Source organism: Ranitomeya imitator, chromosome 5 (genome assembly GCF_032444005.1).
Source record: "Ranitomeya imitator isolate aRanImi1 chromosome 5, aRanImi1.pri, whole genome shotgun sequence".
NCBI classification, from domain to species: Eukaryota; Metazoa; Chordata; class Amphibia; order Anura; family Dendrobatidae; genus Ranitomeya; species Ranitomeya imitator.
Window position 1 is genome coordinate 417604609 of NC_091286.1, and position 13324 is coordinate 417617932.

A 13324-nucleotide genomic window follows, 5' to 3' on the forward strand; every position below is an offset into this window, starting at 1 on the left:
GCAAGGTAGGCTTTATTTTCTATCTCTAGGGCTAGCTAGCTCTGAGGCTGTGAAGAGGCATCTAGGGAGAGTCAGGAACGCTCCACGGCTATTTCTAGTGTGTGATAGGTATAGGGCTTGCGATCAGCAGAGCTCCCACATCCCAGATCTCGTCCTGTGTGAGTTTAACTATCAGGTCGTGCCGGGTGCTCCTAACCACCAGGTCATAACAGTCCTCCTCTGTATTGATTACCCTGCAGAGTTTAGTGTCATCTGCAAATATTGAAATTCTACTCTGAATGCCCCCTACAAGGTCATTAATAAATATGTTAAAAAGAAGAGGGCCCAATACTGACCCCTGTGGTACCCCACTTCTAACCGCTACCCAGTCCGAGTGTGCTCGATTAATAACCACCCTTTGTTTCCTATCCCTGTGCCAGCTCTCAACCCACTTACACATATTTTCCCCTATCCCCATTATTCTCATTTTATGCATCAACCTTTTGTGTAGCACCGTATCAAAAGCTTTTGAAAAGTCCATATACACTACATCCACTGGGTTCCCTTGGTCCAATCCGGAACTTACCTCTTCATAGAAACTGATCAAATTAGTCTGACATGAACGGTCCCTAGTAAACCCGTGCTGATACTGGGTCATGAGGTTAATCCTCTTCAGATACTCCATTATAGCATCCCTTAGAATGCCCTCCAGGATTTTACCCACAGTAGAGGTTAAGCTTACTGGCCTATAATTTCCGAGTTCAGTTTTTGTCCCCTTTTTGAATGATGGCACCACATTTGCTATACGCCAGTCCTGTGGTACAGACCCTGTTATTATGGAGTCTTTAAAGATTAAAAATAATGGTCTATCAATGACTGTACTTAATTCCTGCAGTACTCGGGGGTGTATCCCATCCGGGCCCGGAGATTTGTCAATTTTAGTGATTTTTAGACGCCGCCGCACTTCCTGGTGGGTTAAGCAGGTGACATTTAATTGGGAATTTTTATCACTAGTCATTTTGTCTGCCATGGGATTTTCTTGTGTAAATACTGATGAAAAAAAGTCATTTAGCATATTGGCTTTTTCCTCATCCTCATCCACCATTTCACCCAGACCATTTTTACATTTACATGTTGTTGCACATTTTATGTCATATACAAGTCTGAGTATCAATGTTGGGTGACGTAAAAATTATGAGTTGGAATGTTAGAGGCCTGGCAGCAATTTTAAAATTTTTGCGTGCAGCGAAACCAGATATAATATGCTTGCAGGAGACTCATATGGTCCCAGATAGGATTTACACCCTGAATCGGCGTTGGATACAAGAGAGCTATCATGCTACGTACTCTGCCTATTCGAGGGGAGTAAGCATCTTAATATGTAAGGGAACGAAGTTTGCAAATTTCATTGTGATCATTGACTAGGAGGGGCGGTATGTGTGTCTATTGTGCAAACTTAATAGTAGGCCTATACTGCTCATATCTGTGTATGTTCCACCGCCGTATAATAATAAATTGTTTTTGAAAATATTTGAAATTATTGCAGGTTTCCATGGAGTCCTGTACTTGGTGGTGGGTGATCTCAACAATGTACCTGGCTCTCATTGGGATAAAGGTAGGGCAGAGGACATAAAACCGGGGGGTAACTGTACTCCATTTGGTGCTTTGTTGAGAGAAACATCTATGATTGATCTTTGGAGGGTTCGAAACCCCGGGGTGTGTAGATACTCGTGCTTCTCAATGACTTTTTCTTCTTTGTCAAGGATGGATTTAGCATTGGGGGGATGACCAGATGCTAAGACTTGTGACAGATGTGGGATATTTGATTAGAACGGTGTCTGACTATTCTCCAGTGTATGTCGTACTTGGTGAGTAGAGTCAGATAATGAATAACAAACCCCCTTGGTGACTAAACCCCTTTTGGCTGCAGTTAATTGGTAAAGGAGGTGATCTAGTGAAAGAGCTCCAAGAGTTCTTCAGGGTTAATAGTGGTACAGCTCATGAGGGAATTGTTTGAGAAGCCATGAAAGCTTTCTTTAGGGGGCTTTGTATTAAAGGAATATCTAGAGTTCAGAAGAATACTAAGCAGAAAGGTCAATGGGTATTCAGGGAACTGAGAGAGGCGGAGGAGGCATTGACCTTGAATCCATCCACTCAGGCAGAGGAAAGGCTTAAAAATGTTGCAGCACATGGGCTTTGGGGAAGGGTTTATCAAGTGGGTTCAGTTGCTATATACTGCTCCTAGGGCCAAGGTACGTGTTAATGGGCGAATGTCTGAGGGGTTTTCCTTGCTTAGAGGCACACGACAGGGATGCCCTTTATCCCCTTTATTGTTTGCTATAGCAATAGAGCAACTGGCAGCAGTGATTAGAAGGGATCAAAATATTGTAGGATTTAAATATGGGATACATGAGGAAAAAATGGCACTCTATGCTGATGACATGTTGCTATTTTTGGGAGATGCGGAGGGTTACCTGGGGACAGTGATGAAGGTTCTAGACGAATATGTCGGTATATCTGGGATCTGCATTAACTGTGATACGTTCATTTTGTTGCCATTGGATGGTGGGACTCTTGTTGTTCAAGTTCAAGTGGTTACAGAATTCAGTTACTTGGGCATTAGGGTGTCAAATAATATTGAAGATTATGAAAGACCTAATTTGAACCCACTGCTAGGTAAATTTAAACAGAAGATTACGGCATGGAAAAAATTAAATTTAACAATGGCTGGGCATGCTAACTTAATAAAGATCATACTTATGCCTCAGCTTTTTAATATGCTACACAATGCACCTGTTTGGCTGCCTCAAAATAGATTTTATAAAATTAACGTAATTTTCCGTGATGTGATATGGAAAGGAGGTCGAGGACGTATTAAGTTAGAACTGTTGCAATATCCAAAAGATGATGGAGGTTTGGCGATTCCCAACCTATGGCTGTATTATATTGGGTCCCAATGCCAGCATTTGATAGCATGGAGGGATCATGATCTTATAAGCTCACTGGGGAAGGTTATTTCTCATTGTGGTGGCCCGTTGCTAGCTGCTCTGGAGGCGGGTAAACTTCGTCTGAATCCTAAAAGGTTTCCAACTTTGGCGCTGCTTGAAAAACTGTGGAAAAAAATAAAGCTATGGAGGGGTGTAGGGGAATACATGAGATATACAGCCATTTGGTTTGACCCTCGACTAACTGAACTGCTAAGTCTACGGAATTTTGGACAGTGGAGAAGAATAGGTATATGGTATGTGTCGCAGCGGCTAGATGGTGAGTCATTTAAAACATTTTAAACACTTAGGAAAGAGTTCCCTTTGGAGTATACTATGTTTTACCAGTATCTGCAGTTGCGACACGCATTCTCTAGACAATGGAGAAGGTCACCGATAGTGATACAGAGTGACAGTATGTTGAATATACTTGGTCCCCAGATGGGTACTAGGGGTCTTATATCGCTAATTTACAAGGGATTGCTGGATACGTTTTTGGATAGACACCCATTGATGGCTGGATCCAAATGGACAAGGGATTTGGGAGACATATCGGATGATCAGTGGGAGTCGATTTTACAATATGTCCCTAGAATATCTATAAGTGAATCTGGGAGGGTGTTGCAGTTATTCACTATACATAGGATATACAGGACACCTGCGTGGATGAAAAAGGCTGGACTAAGGGAGACTCTGGATGCCCGAGATGCACGATGGATGAAGCTGACATTCTTTATATGTTATGGTCTTGTCCAAGATTACAGGAATTTTGGATTGTGGTCCTAAATTTAGTGGAAAGTGTGACGGAAGCAACTATTACTCGAGATCCATTGACATGTATTTTAGGACATGTAGAGGAGGTGGCGTCAGATGAATGGGGTATGCTAGCAATAGCCAGAATGCTTTATGTTGCAAGGAAGACTATCACATTGCACTGGTTAGATGAAAATCCTCCTACTAGGAAGGAATTTGTAAATAGAGTTAATTTTGTAATCCTTATGGAGTGAAGGATATACATGAAAAAAGGCAAGATGAACCACTACAAGAATATCTGGGGGGGTTGGTTGGACTTTCCCGGATTGGCTTCCACAGAACTTGTGAAAATAGGATATTAGGGTTATAAAAGAGTGTACAACATTGCAACACATGGATAAGGATTATAGAAGTGTGGGGGGAGGTTGGGGGAGGTTTTCTTGTTATGGGAGGAGGGAGGGATGTGTTTTGTGTATTTACATTTATTAAAAAATGGGGAAAGCATTATAATTTTATTCTAATGCATGCTTATGTATGTAATGTTATCCTTTCTCCTTTCTCCTTTCTTCAATAAAAAATATTTGATTTAAAAAAAATTTGGTTTAACTCAATTTTTTTTACTTTTAACTATTCCTTCTTCCTACAGCTCCACGGAACAGCCATGGGTGCGGCCTGTGTGCCGTCCTACGCTAATCTGTTCCTGGGACAGTGGGAGAGGGAACTTTTTTTATCAGATGCCATGGATTAGGTTGTTTTTTGGACCCGCTATATGGACGATATTTTCTTCATTTGGCTGGGCAATTCTGTTGAACTACATAATTTTATTGTGTTTTTTAAAGGGAACCTGTCACCCCCAAAATCGAAGATGAGCTAAGCCCACCAGCATCAGGGGCTTATCTACAGCATTCTGGAATGCTGTAGATAAGCGCCAATGTATCCTGAAAGATGAGAAAAAGAGGTTAAATTATACTCACCCAGGGGCGTTCCCGCTGCGGTCCGGTCCGATGGGCGTCGCGGTCCGGTCCGGGGCCTCCCATCTTCTTACGATGATGTCCTCTTCTTGTATTCATGCTGCAGCTCCGGCGCAGGCATACTTTATCTGCCCTGTTGAGGGCAGAGCAAAGTACTGCAGTGCGCAGGCGCTGGGAAAGGTCAGAGAGGCCCGGCACCTGTGCACTGCAGTACTTTGCTCTACCCTCAACAGGGCAGACAAAGTACGCCTGCGCCAGAGCCACAGCATGAAGACAAGAAGAGGACGTCATCCTATGAAGATAGGAGGCCCCAGACCGGACAGCAATGACCATCGGATTGGACCGCCCACCCAGGTGAGTATAATCTAACCTCTTTTTCTCATCTTTCAGGATACATCGGGGGCTTATCTACAGCATTCCATAATGCTGTAGATAAGCCCCTGATGCTGGTGGGCTTAGCTCATCTTCAATTTTGGGGGTGACAGTTTCCCTTTAAATTCTAACCAACTCAATATCAAATTGACTTATCATTGATATTTTAGATGTCACCATTAAATTGGATAACTTTGGTATTCTACAGTCTGCCATTTTTCGCAAGGAAACTGCAGTAAATTCCCTCTTTCATGCTTTGTCTGCTCATCCTAGACATGTGATCAAAGCAATTATTACTGGGCAATTTCTAAGACTTTGTCGGATTTGCTCCTCTGTAGATGATTTTAAAATTCGTGCAAATGAGATGAAGCAAAGATTTTTGGAACGTGGCTATAACCACAGATGCATTAAAAAGCTTATAGCCCGGCCCAAGGTAAGGATCGACAAAGCCTTATTTTTCCAATGGAAAAACGCAATGTAGATAATAAGGTAAGAATAATTACCCAATATCATTCTCAGTGGCAGTTGATGCATGACATTATCTCTAATCACTAGCTTATTCATACAAATGACCCAATTTTGAAGCAATATCTTCCTGAGCAACCAATTATTACTGCACGTCATGCACCAAATTTGCAGGACCATTTGGTTGAAAGCTTCTATCCAATAAATAACCAATCTACTTTGTTTCCCACTATTATTCCTAAACCCATCTCACGGTGGGGTTGTTCCCCTTGTGGCAATTGCATTGTATGTTCAAATGTTGAGCATGCCACTACTTTTTGGGCATCTGACAATAAAGTATTTAAAATCACTCAAACAATCACTTGCACTAGGAAGGCAGTGATTTATCATGCCACTTGCCCTTGCTCAAAAACTTATATTGGACTTACAACACCTTTTAAATTGCGGGTTCGGGAACATGTAAGGCAAAATTGCCGCTGAGAAAGAAACGACTATTGAACAACTAAAACCTATTCTGAGACATTTTTAAAGGTTTCACAATTGTGATCCATCTGGCTTAAGAGTCATTGGTATTGATCGCATCGTTACTGATTTACGTGGGGGTAATGTCAGTCGGCTCCTTGCACAAAAAGAAGCTAGGTGGATTTGGACTTTGCGTATGTTACCTCTGGGTCTCAACAAAGCTCTTAATTATTCATCATTTCTCTGATCATCTTAGTAATTACCTCTTAATCTTTTTCGGGCATTGTATTTTATTTTGCATATTATTGTTTTATTTTAACTATTAAATGTTGCTTAATTTTTACATATTATGGTACTAATATGTGTTTTATATTTTTCTAGTTTCTCAGACTCAATCGTCATTTACTTCTGGATTCATATTATGAACCTACCTGCTGTTGTCAGTTGGATTTATGAAATTGGATTTACGAAATTCTGTATTTATGGACTTTAATATTACTATTTCTTTAAAAAATATATTTTTTATTTTTATTTTTCTACTCAATTTATCTTATGAATTTACCTTCTGTTACCAATTGGATATATGTAATTCAGTATTTATGGACATTGACATTATATATACTTTATATATTTTTTGTCATGTTTTCATATTTTTTAGGGGACCACTAATTTTTTGGACAATATTTTAATACTTTAAAAATGTAATATTAATTTTTTAGCATAAAAATAGTAATTTTCTTGATTGTATTTAATCATGTGTGTATCACTATAACTCACTTATTTCGGTTTCATATGTATATAAAATATATATATTTCTTTTTTGCACAATTATTTATTATTTATTTAACTGTCACATGTATGGTGTATATATGTTTTGTTTTATGTTTTGGATCACTGTACCCTTTACACAATTTGTTTTTTTTAATTTTTATGTTTATATTCTTATTTTTATTTTCTTCTATTTATTTTCTTATTTTTTTCTTTCATTTCTCATTGATATATGTCCTTAATTTTATTTTCTATATATATGTTTTCTCTATCAATAAGTCCTTTCTTTAATCTATTTTTAATGTGATACCAGTGTCCAACCTGCAACAATTACATTCTATCATTTGCACACATTTTTCTACTTATAACATCCATTTTAGCAAGATTTTTCCTCCATTCCAGAGGGTGGGCTTTCTAATTGTACTGGTTACCTCTGTATACAGATGGTGGGCATGTATGTTTGCCCCCTCTGCTAGCATTTTCTGTGACATCTCCCCGATGTCTCAGTGCGCTCTGTCCTGGCTCACGCTAATGTGACACATGTGGGCGTAGTTTTACGGTCATGTGCTCGCGGCATCATCGTGACGTCTCTGGTGGATGTAACCGGGGGGATGAGTCATTCGCACATATGCCATTCAACATCCGCGTATATGCCACCATGACAACCTTTTTGATTGGTTTATAGCCCTAAATAAACCTCATTTCCTGTTTACCACTTATCAAGCCCTCGAAAGAAGGCCAGAAGTGCCGAAATGTATGTAGGGGACATTGCAGCACGCTCCTCACAGGTATTAAATGCCCCTTTGATGATAAATTTTTGGCTCTCGCAGCATATACTTCATCTCCTCTCATTAGCACCATATGCTTTTATTTTTTGCATTGCACTTTAGTATTTTCATCTGTACACTGTGCTTATATGTATATCTCATTCCACTTTAGCACTTTTCACTTTTTCTACTTATTTTGTCTACTTGAATATATTTATATGCCCATTTATACATAGTTTTTAGTTTTATGAGTGCACTTTAACACTATACTTATATTTTGTCAATATTCTTTTAGCCTGTTTCAGTATTTGTTTTTATATATATTACTTGCACCATTTTTTGTCTATCACTTATTATTAAGATAATATTTATATATGCATATATATATTTTTTGACAAATATTATAATACTGTATATAATCTTAGAGGTGCTATTGTGCTATTGATATTTCTATGGGGAGCTATTTTTCTAAAATTTAAAAAAAAAAATATTTAATTTTATTGGTCTTTCTTTGGCACTTTCGTTTATATGATCCTTTGGTCGAATTTTGCAGATTTTGAGGAAAATGCTCAGGAATCTGAACACAAATCCAAATGTGCAAGGTTCATGCCAAACATGAGATTGGCAAACTTTTTCCGAACAAGTTCACTCATTTGTAGTCTCCAGCGGGGAGCATTAGGACATAGTGATGGAATGGAGGGTGAATAAATAAATATATGATTGCATTATTTCCACATAATTTCTGCCTGTGTGAAGCAGTTTAGCTATGTTAACCTCTATAAAGGATCGTATTCATTACTGTCTCATATTGCTGATGTATTGCACTTACCTGTGTATCCAGGATTACATGTACAGAAGTAACTTCCCACTGTGTTCTTACAGGTGGCGGCAGCTGAACAGTTGTTCTTTCCTCCACATTCATCAATATCAGCACAATATGACCCGTTACCTGATCAAAACACAGAAATAACAAATTATTATTGATGTTTTATCTTTTCCACATTTTTATTTGATAAGATTTTGTGAAAAGAACATATGGGCATGACGGTGGCTCAGTTGTTGGTACTGCAGCTCTGGAGTCCGGGGTTCAAATCCCACCTAGAAGTTTGTATGTTCTGTGTTTCCATAGATTTTGTCCAGGTACTCCAGTTTCCTCCCACAAACCAAAGATATATTGAGAGTGAATCTAGATTATGAGCCACAACAGGGACAGTGCCTATAATGTAGTGTATGTAAAGCCCTGTGGAATTGATGTTGCTATATAACATATAAAATAGAGCATCAATGGATGGTACTAAATAGAATCATAGAATCATAAAATGGTAGAGTTGAAAGGGACCTCCAGGGTCATGGTGTCCAACCCCCTGCTCAATGCAGCGCAGGGTTCACTGAACCATCTCAGACAGATGTCTGTCCAGCTTCTGTTTGAAGACTTCCATGGAAGGAGAACTTTGGCTGCCTGTTCCACTCATTAATCAACTGCACCACCATGTATGCTAAGGGTGCCAGGACATTTGGCTCTGCTTGGCCCTGTGTTACCTCACACAAGTTTAGCTCTGCAAAGGCTTCTGCTCTGCCTGCTTGCAAGACCAAAACTGACACACCCAACCCATTGCTGCATGGGTTTCTACACAAGAACCTGTGGCTGTAGGCCACATGGAATACCTGGGACTGGGGGAGGAAATAGATCACCCCACTACCATCCAATAGTCCATTTAAAAAATTAAAGCCCATAGCAGGTTTTCTTAAATCTGGCTCGGACAAATAGCTTGCTTAAGATCAACACTTACTTCTATTCTGCCTTGCAATCACAGCTATGCCTGTGACTGTAATGCACTCCCACGGCATCCCTATGCTTCTTTGCACATCCTAGGGGACAAATAGCGACCCTCACATATAACAGCGGTCACTGCCTCACAAGGCCTATGGGGAGTGTATTATACTGTATTGATGACTATCTAATGCATTATACTATATGGAGGCTATATAGGGGCCATCATACTGTGCTCGAAACATCAAACAGTTTGGTGGTTGGGAATAGGCCCGTTTAGGACAGTGCTAATCTCGGCAGCCGAGTACTGGCTGGAAGACGTTGCCATGTCGGTCAGGGCCAGATGGAAAAGACTTGAAAAGTGAATGATGCCATCAGAAAGAATGTCAGCTGTAAGTCACCGTCTATAACTGTGCAGTAATCTCTTCCATGGGACTGGTATCTACCACTGACAATATGGTGGTAATATCAATGTTAGTCTTTATATAGATATTATATAGATATTATTTTCGGCAACAGAGCAATCATCTGCCGAGGTTCTCCTACATTCACGATTAGGGAGCGTCACCCAGTAGTAATCAAGATTACCCGGTTAGGGGCCCACTCAGAAGTTTAGTCCTCCCTGAACCAAAACTCTAGCTACGCCGCCCGCTTTTAATCTTTCATTGTGAAAATGAGAATAAAGCTGATCCCTCTACAGTGTAACAGCCCTTGAGGTATCTGTAGATAGCTATTAAGTCTCTTCTTAGTCTTCTCCTTTGCAAACTAAATTTTCCCAAGTCTTCTGCAGACTGTTCACAATTCTAGTTGCTCTTCTCTGAACGTGCTCCAGTTTGTTCATGCTTTTTTAAAACATGGTGGCCCAGAACTGGGCACAGTATTCCAGTTGAGGTCAGGTGAAATAGGTCAATAGTACATAATATATATAACAACCTCATTCATCATTAATATACAGAATGTGGCGTCCTGATTAGTCACTGTAAAAAAATTAGTGATTAGTGTTGAGCATTCCGATACCACAAGTATCGGGTATCGGCCGATATTTGCTGTATCGGAATTCCGATACTGAGTTCCGATATTTTTGTGATATCGGGAATCGGTATCGGGATTAAGATTTATGTGTAAAATAAAGAATAAAAATAAAAAATATTGATATACTTACCCTCTGACGCGCCCTGGTTGTCACCGCTGCAACCGCCATGCTTTCCTTCCTGAGAATGAGCACGTTAAGGACCTTCGATGATGTGGCGGCTTGTGATTGGACACGTGAGCGGTCACATGACGCTACCGCGATCAATAACAAGCCGCGACATCATCGAAGTTTATTAACGCGCTCATTTTTAAGAATGAGCGCATTAAGGACCTTCGATGACGTGGCGGCTTGTGATTGGTCGCGTGAGCGGTCACATGACGCTACCACGACCAATCACAAGCCGCGACGTCATCGGAGGTCATTAATGCGCTCATTCTCAGGAAGGAAAGCATGGCGGTTGCAGCGATGACAACCAGGGCGCGTCAGAGGGTGAGTATATCAATATTTTTTATTTTTATTCTTTATTTTAAACATGAATATGGATCCCAGGGCCTGAAGGAGAGTTTCCTCTCCTTCAGACCCTGGGATCCATTACAGGATACCTTCCGATATTTGTGTCCCATTGACTTGTATTGGTATCGGATTTCGGTTTCGGCAATATCCGATATTTTTCGGATATCGGCCGATACCATCCGATACTGATACTTTCAAATATCGCACGGTATCGCTCAACACTAGTGATGATCTATAGTAGAAGTTAAACAGGTCTCAACTTTTCTGCACAGCTCATGCCATTTCTTTTTCTCAGCAGAAAAGCACAGAGTTTATATTGGCTTTCTGAAGTCTTGCGGATATACTCACATATACCTGTGTTCTTAAGATGTGAGCATAGTAGTGGTGCTGCAAGAATCTATGATTATCTTCATGTATTGCAGCTTAGCGGCTTCTCTATGATGACAGTGGCAAGACGATGTAATTAAATTGTCAGTAAGCATCATTCATCACGAAAGTGGAGAGAAAAAGCACGACAAAGTATTGTCTGATGGGAGGTGAATGCTTTTTTTTTAATATATGGACAATGTATATACAAGGGGTACAGTGGTGGCTTTATACATAAGTATACATATATATATATATATATATATATATATATATATATATATTCAGGAGGAACATTTGCATTTACATTTATATTCAGGGGGCACATTGGTTACATATACAGTATATTCAAGGGAATTTTTTCATATGAAGAATTCTGAATGGCACGTCTTTTTTATTTTAGAGACATAAAAAAGTCAATTTGTATATATAATTTCTATTTTTAAGGGTGTAGTGTGTGGAATTGCTGGAAAAGCAAGAAACCAAAGATATTTCTGCAGTGACAAGTCATGGCTGGGATAAGTACTCATGAATATCTTGGCAAGACAGACATGAAATACATACAATTAATCCTATCAGAGTAGAATAAGTCACTGAATGTGAATTTTTATTACATATCTAATGACAAATGATCAGTACTGTAGTCACTGTGCCGCACTGGAGTAATGATGGTTTAAAAGTTGAACGTCAACATGGCACAAACTTATAAGGCAGAAATATATACTGTACATGTTTCTACAAAACTTGCTTTGGGAGCATAATCAGATGTGTGTCATTCACGCCCATTTACACTTCTGAATACTGTATCCTCCCTTATATTTGTTTAGTAGGTTTGAGGTTATGATTGTTACTGTTTTATGGATGAAGGGACCTGAATAGAGATGAGGGAACCCAGGCTATAAAGTTCTAGGTTCATACCGTACACCTAGTGAACGGCTATGTATTTTGAACACGGACTTCTCCTGGAAGTCCATTTTACAGTTCGTGGAGTTTGGAGTGGAGAGAGGAGAGAGAGAGATTTTCCAGCTGCGAAGTTTGGATCCCCATTGAATTTAAATGGGGCTCGGGTTCAGTTTTGAGTTTGATACTCGATCCAAACTTTGGACTAAGCTTTCAGGGTCTGCTCATACCTTAAAGATCGTTTGACTGCACTGGTGTAAATCAATATTCCTTGGATTCAAGGCAAGTAATGATGGGCGAACATGAACAGTAAAGTTCTGGGTTCATACTGTATACCTACTGTTCGGGAACAGATTCAGAACACAGACTTCTCCAGGAAGTTATGTTACTGTTTGGATGCTGCACCCTGAACATCTGGTGTTTACCAGGCTGTCATCTGCATGACAGTGTGAGAAAAACTGGTGACTCTGATAATCTTACCGACGGTCAGAGTGCCAGCTGCTATGACCAGCGGTAAAAAGTTTACTTCCAGTCACAGAGGCGTTGCTTGATGTTATTACTACTCCCATCAGCTTATGCCTGCTGCTGATACTAACAGCAAATGCGGGCACTGCTGATGGGAGTATCCATCAGCTGGCGCCTAAGCTATAAATAAATACATTTAAAAAAAATGATGTGGGGTCTGTTCTATTTTTGAAAACCAGCATGGTAAAACTGACAGCTGCAAGCTTCAACCCTCAGCTGTCATCTTTATCATGGCTGGTTATCAAGAATAAAGGGGTCCCCATGCCATTTTTATTTAATTATTTAAATAAGTAATTAAAAAAAGCAGTCTCCCCATTTTTGACAACCAGCCAAGCTAAAGCAGCCAGCTTGGGGCTGGAATTCTCAAGCTGGTAAGAGATAAGGGATATTGCCCCCCAGCCTAAAAATAGCAACCCAAAGCCACCCTAGAAAAAGCGCTTCTATTAGATGGTGCTTTACCCAGCTCTTCCCACTTGGTGGCGGCGAGTGGGGTTAATATTTGTGGAGTTGATGTCACCTTTATGTTGTCAGGTGACATAAAGCCCTCAGATTAGTAATAGAGAGATGTCTATAAGGCTATGTGCACACGTTGCAGATTAGGCTTAAGAATTTCTGGTGCAGATTCTGCCTCTCCTGGCAGAAAACGCACCTGCGGATTTGTCGCGTTTTTTGTGCGGTTCCACAGCGATTTTTTG

General features: G+C 40.0%; 1 protein-coding gene across 1 annotated transcript in view; it reads right to left on the reverse strand.

Moving 5' to 3' along the window:
• Positions 1-13324, reverse strand: part of LOC138638067 (mucin-4-like) — a 497598-nt gene that overhangs the window by 118597 nt on the left and 365677 nt on the right. Inside the window, exon 58 of the mRNA XM_069727050.1 lies at positions 8351-8470. Within this exon, the coding sequence (XP_069583151.1) occupies positions 8351-8470 (120 nt within the window). The remainder of the gene's footprint in view (positions 1-8350; positions 8471-13324) is intronic.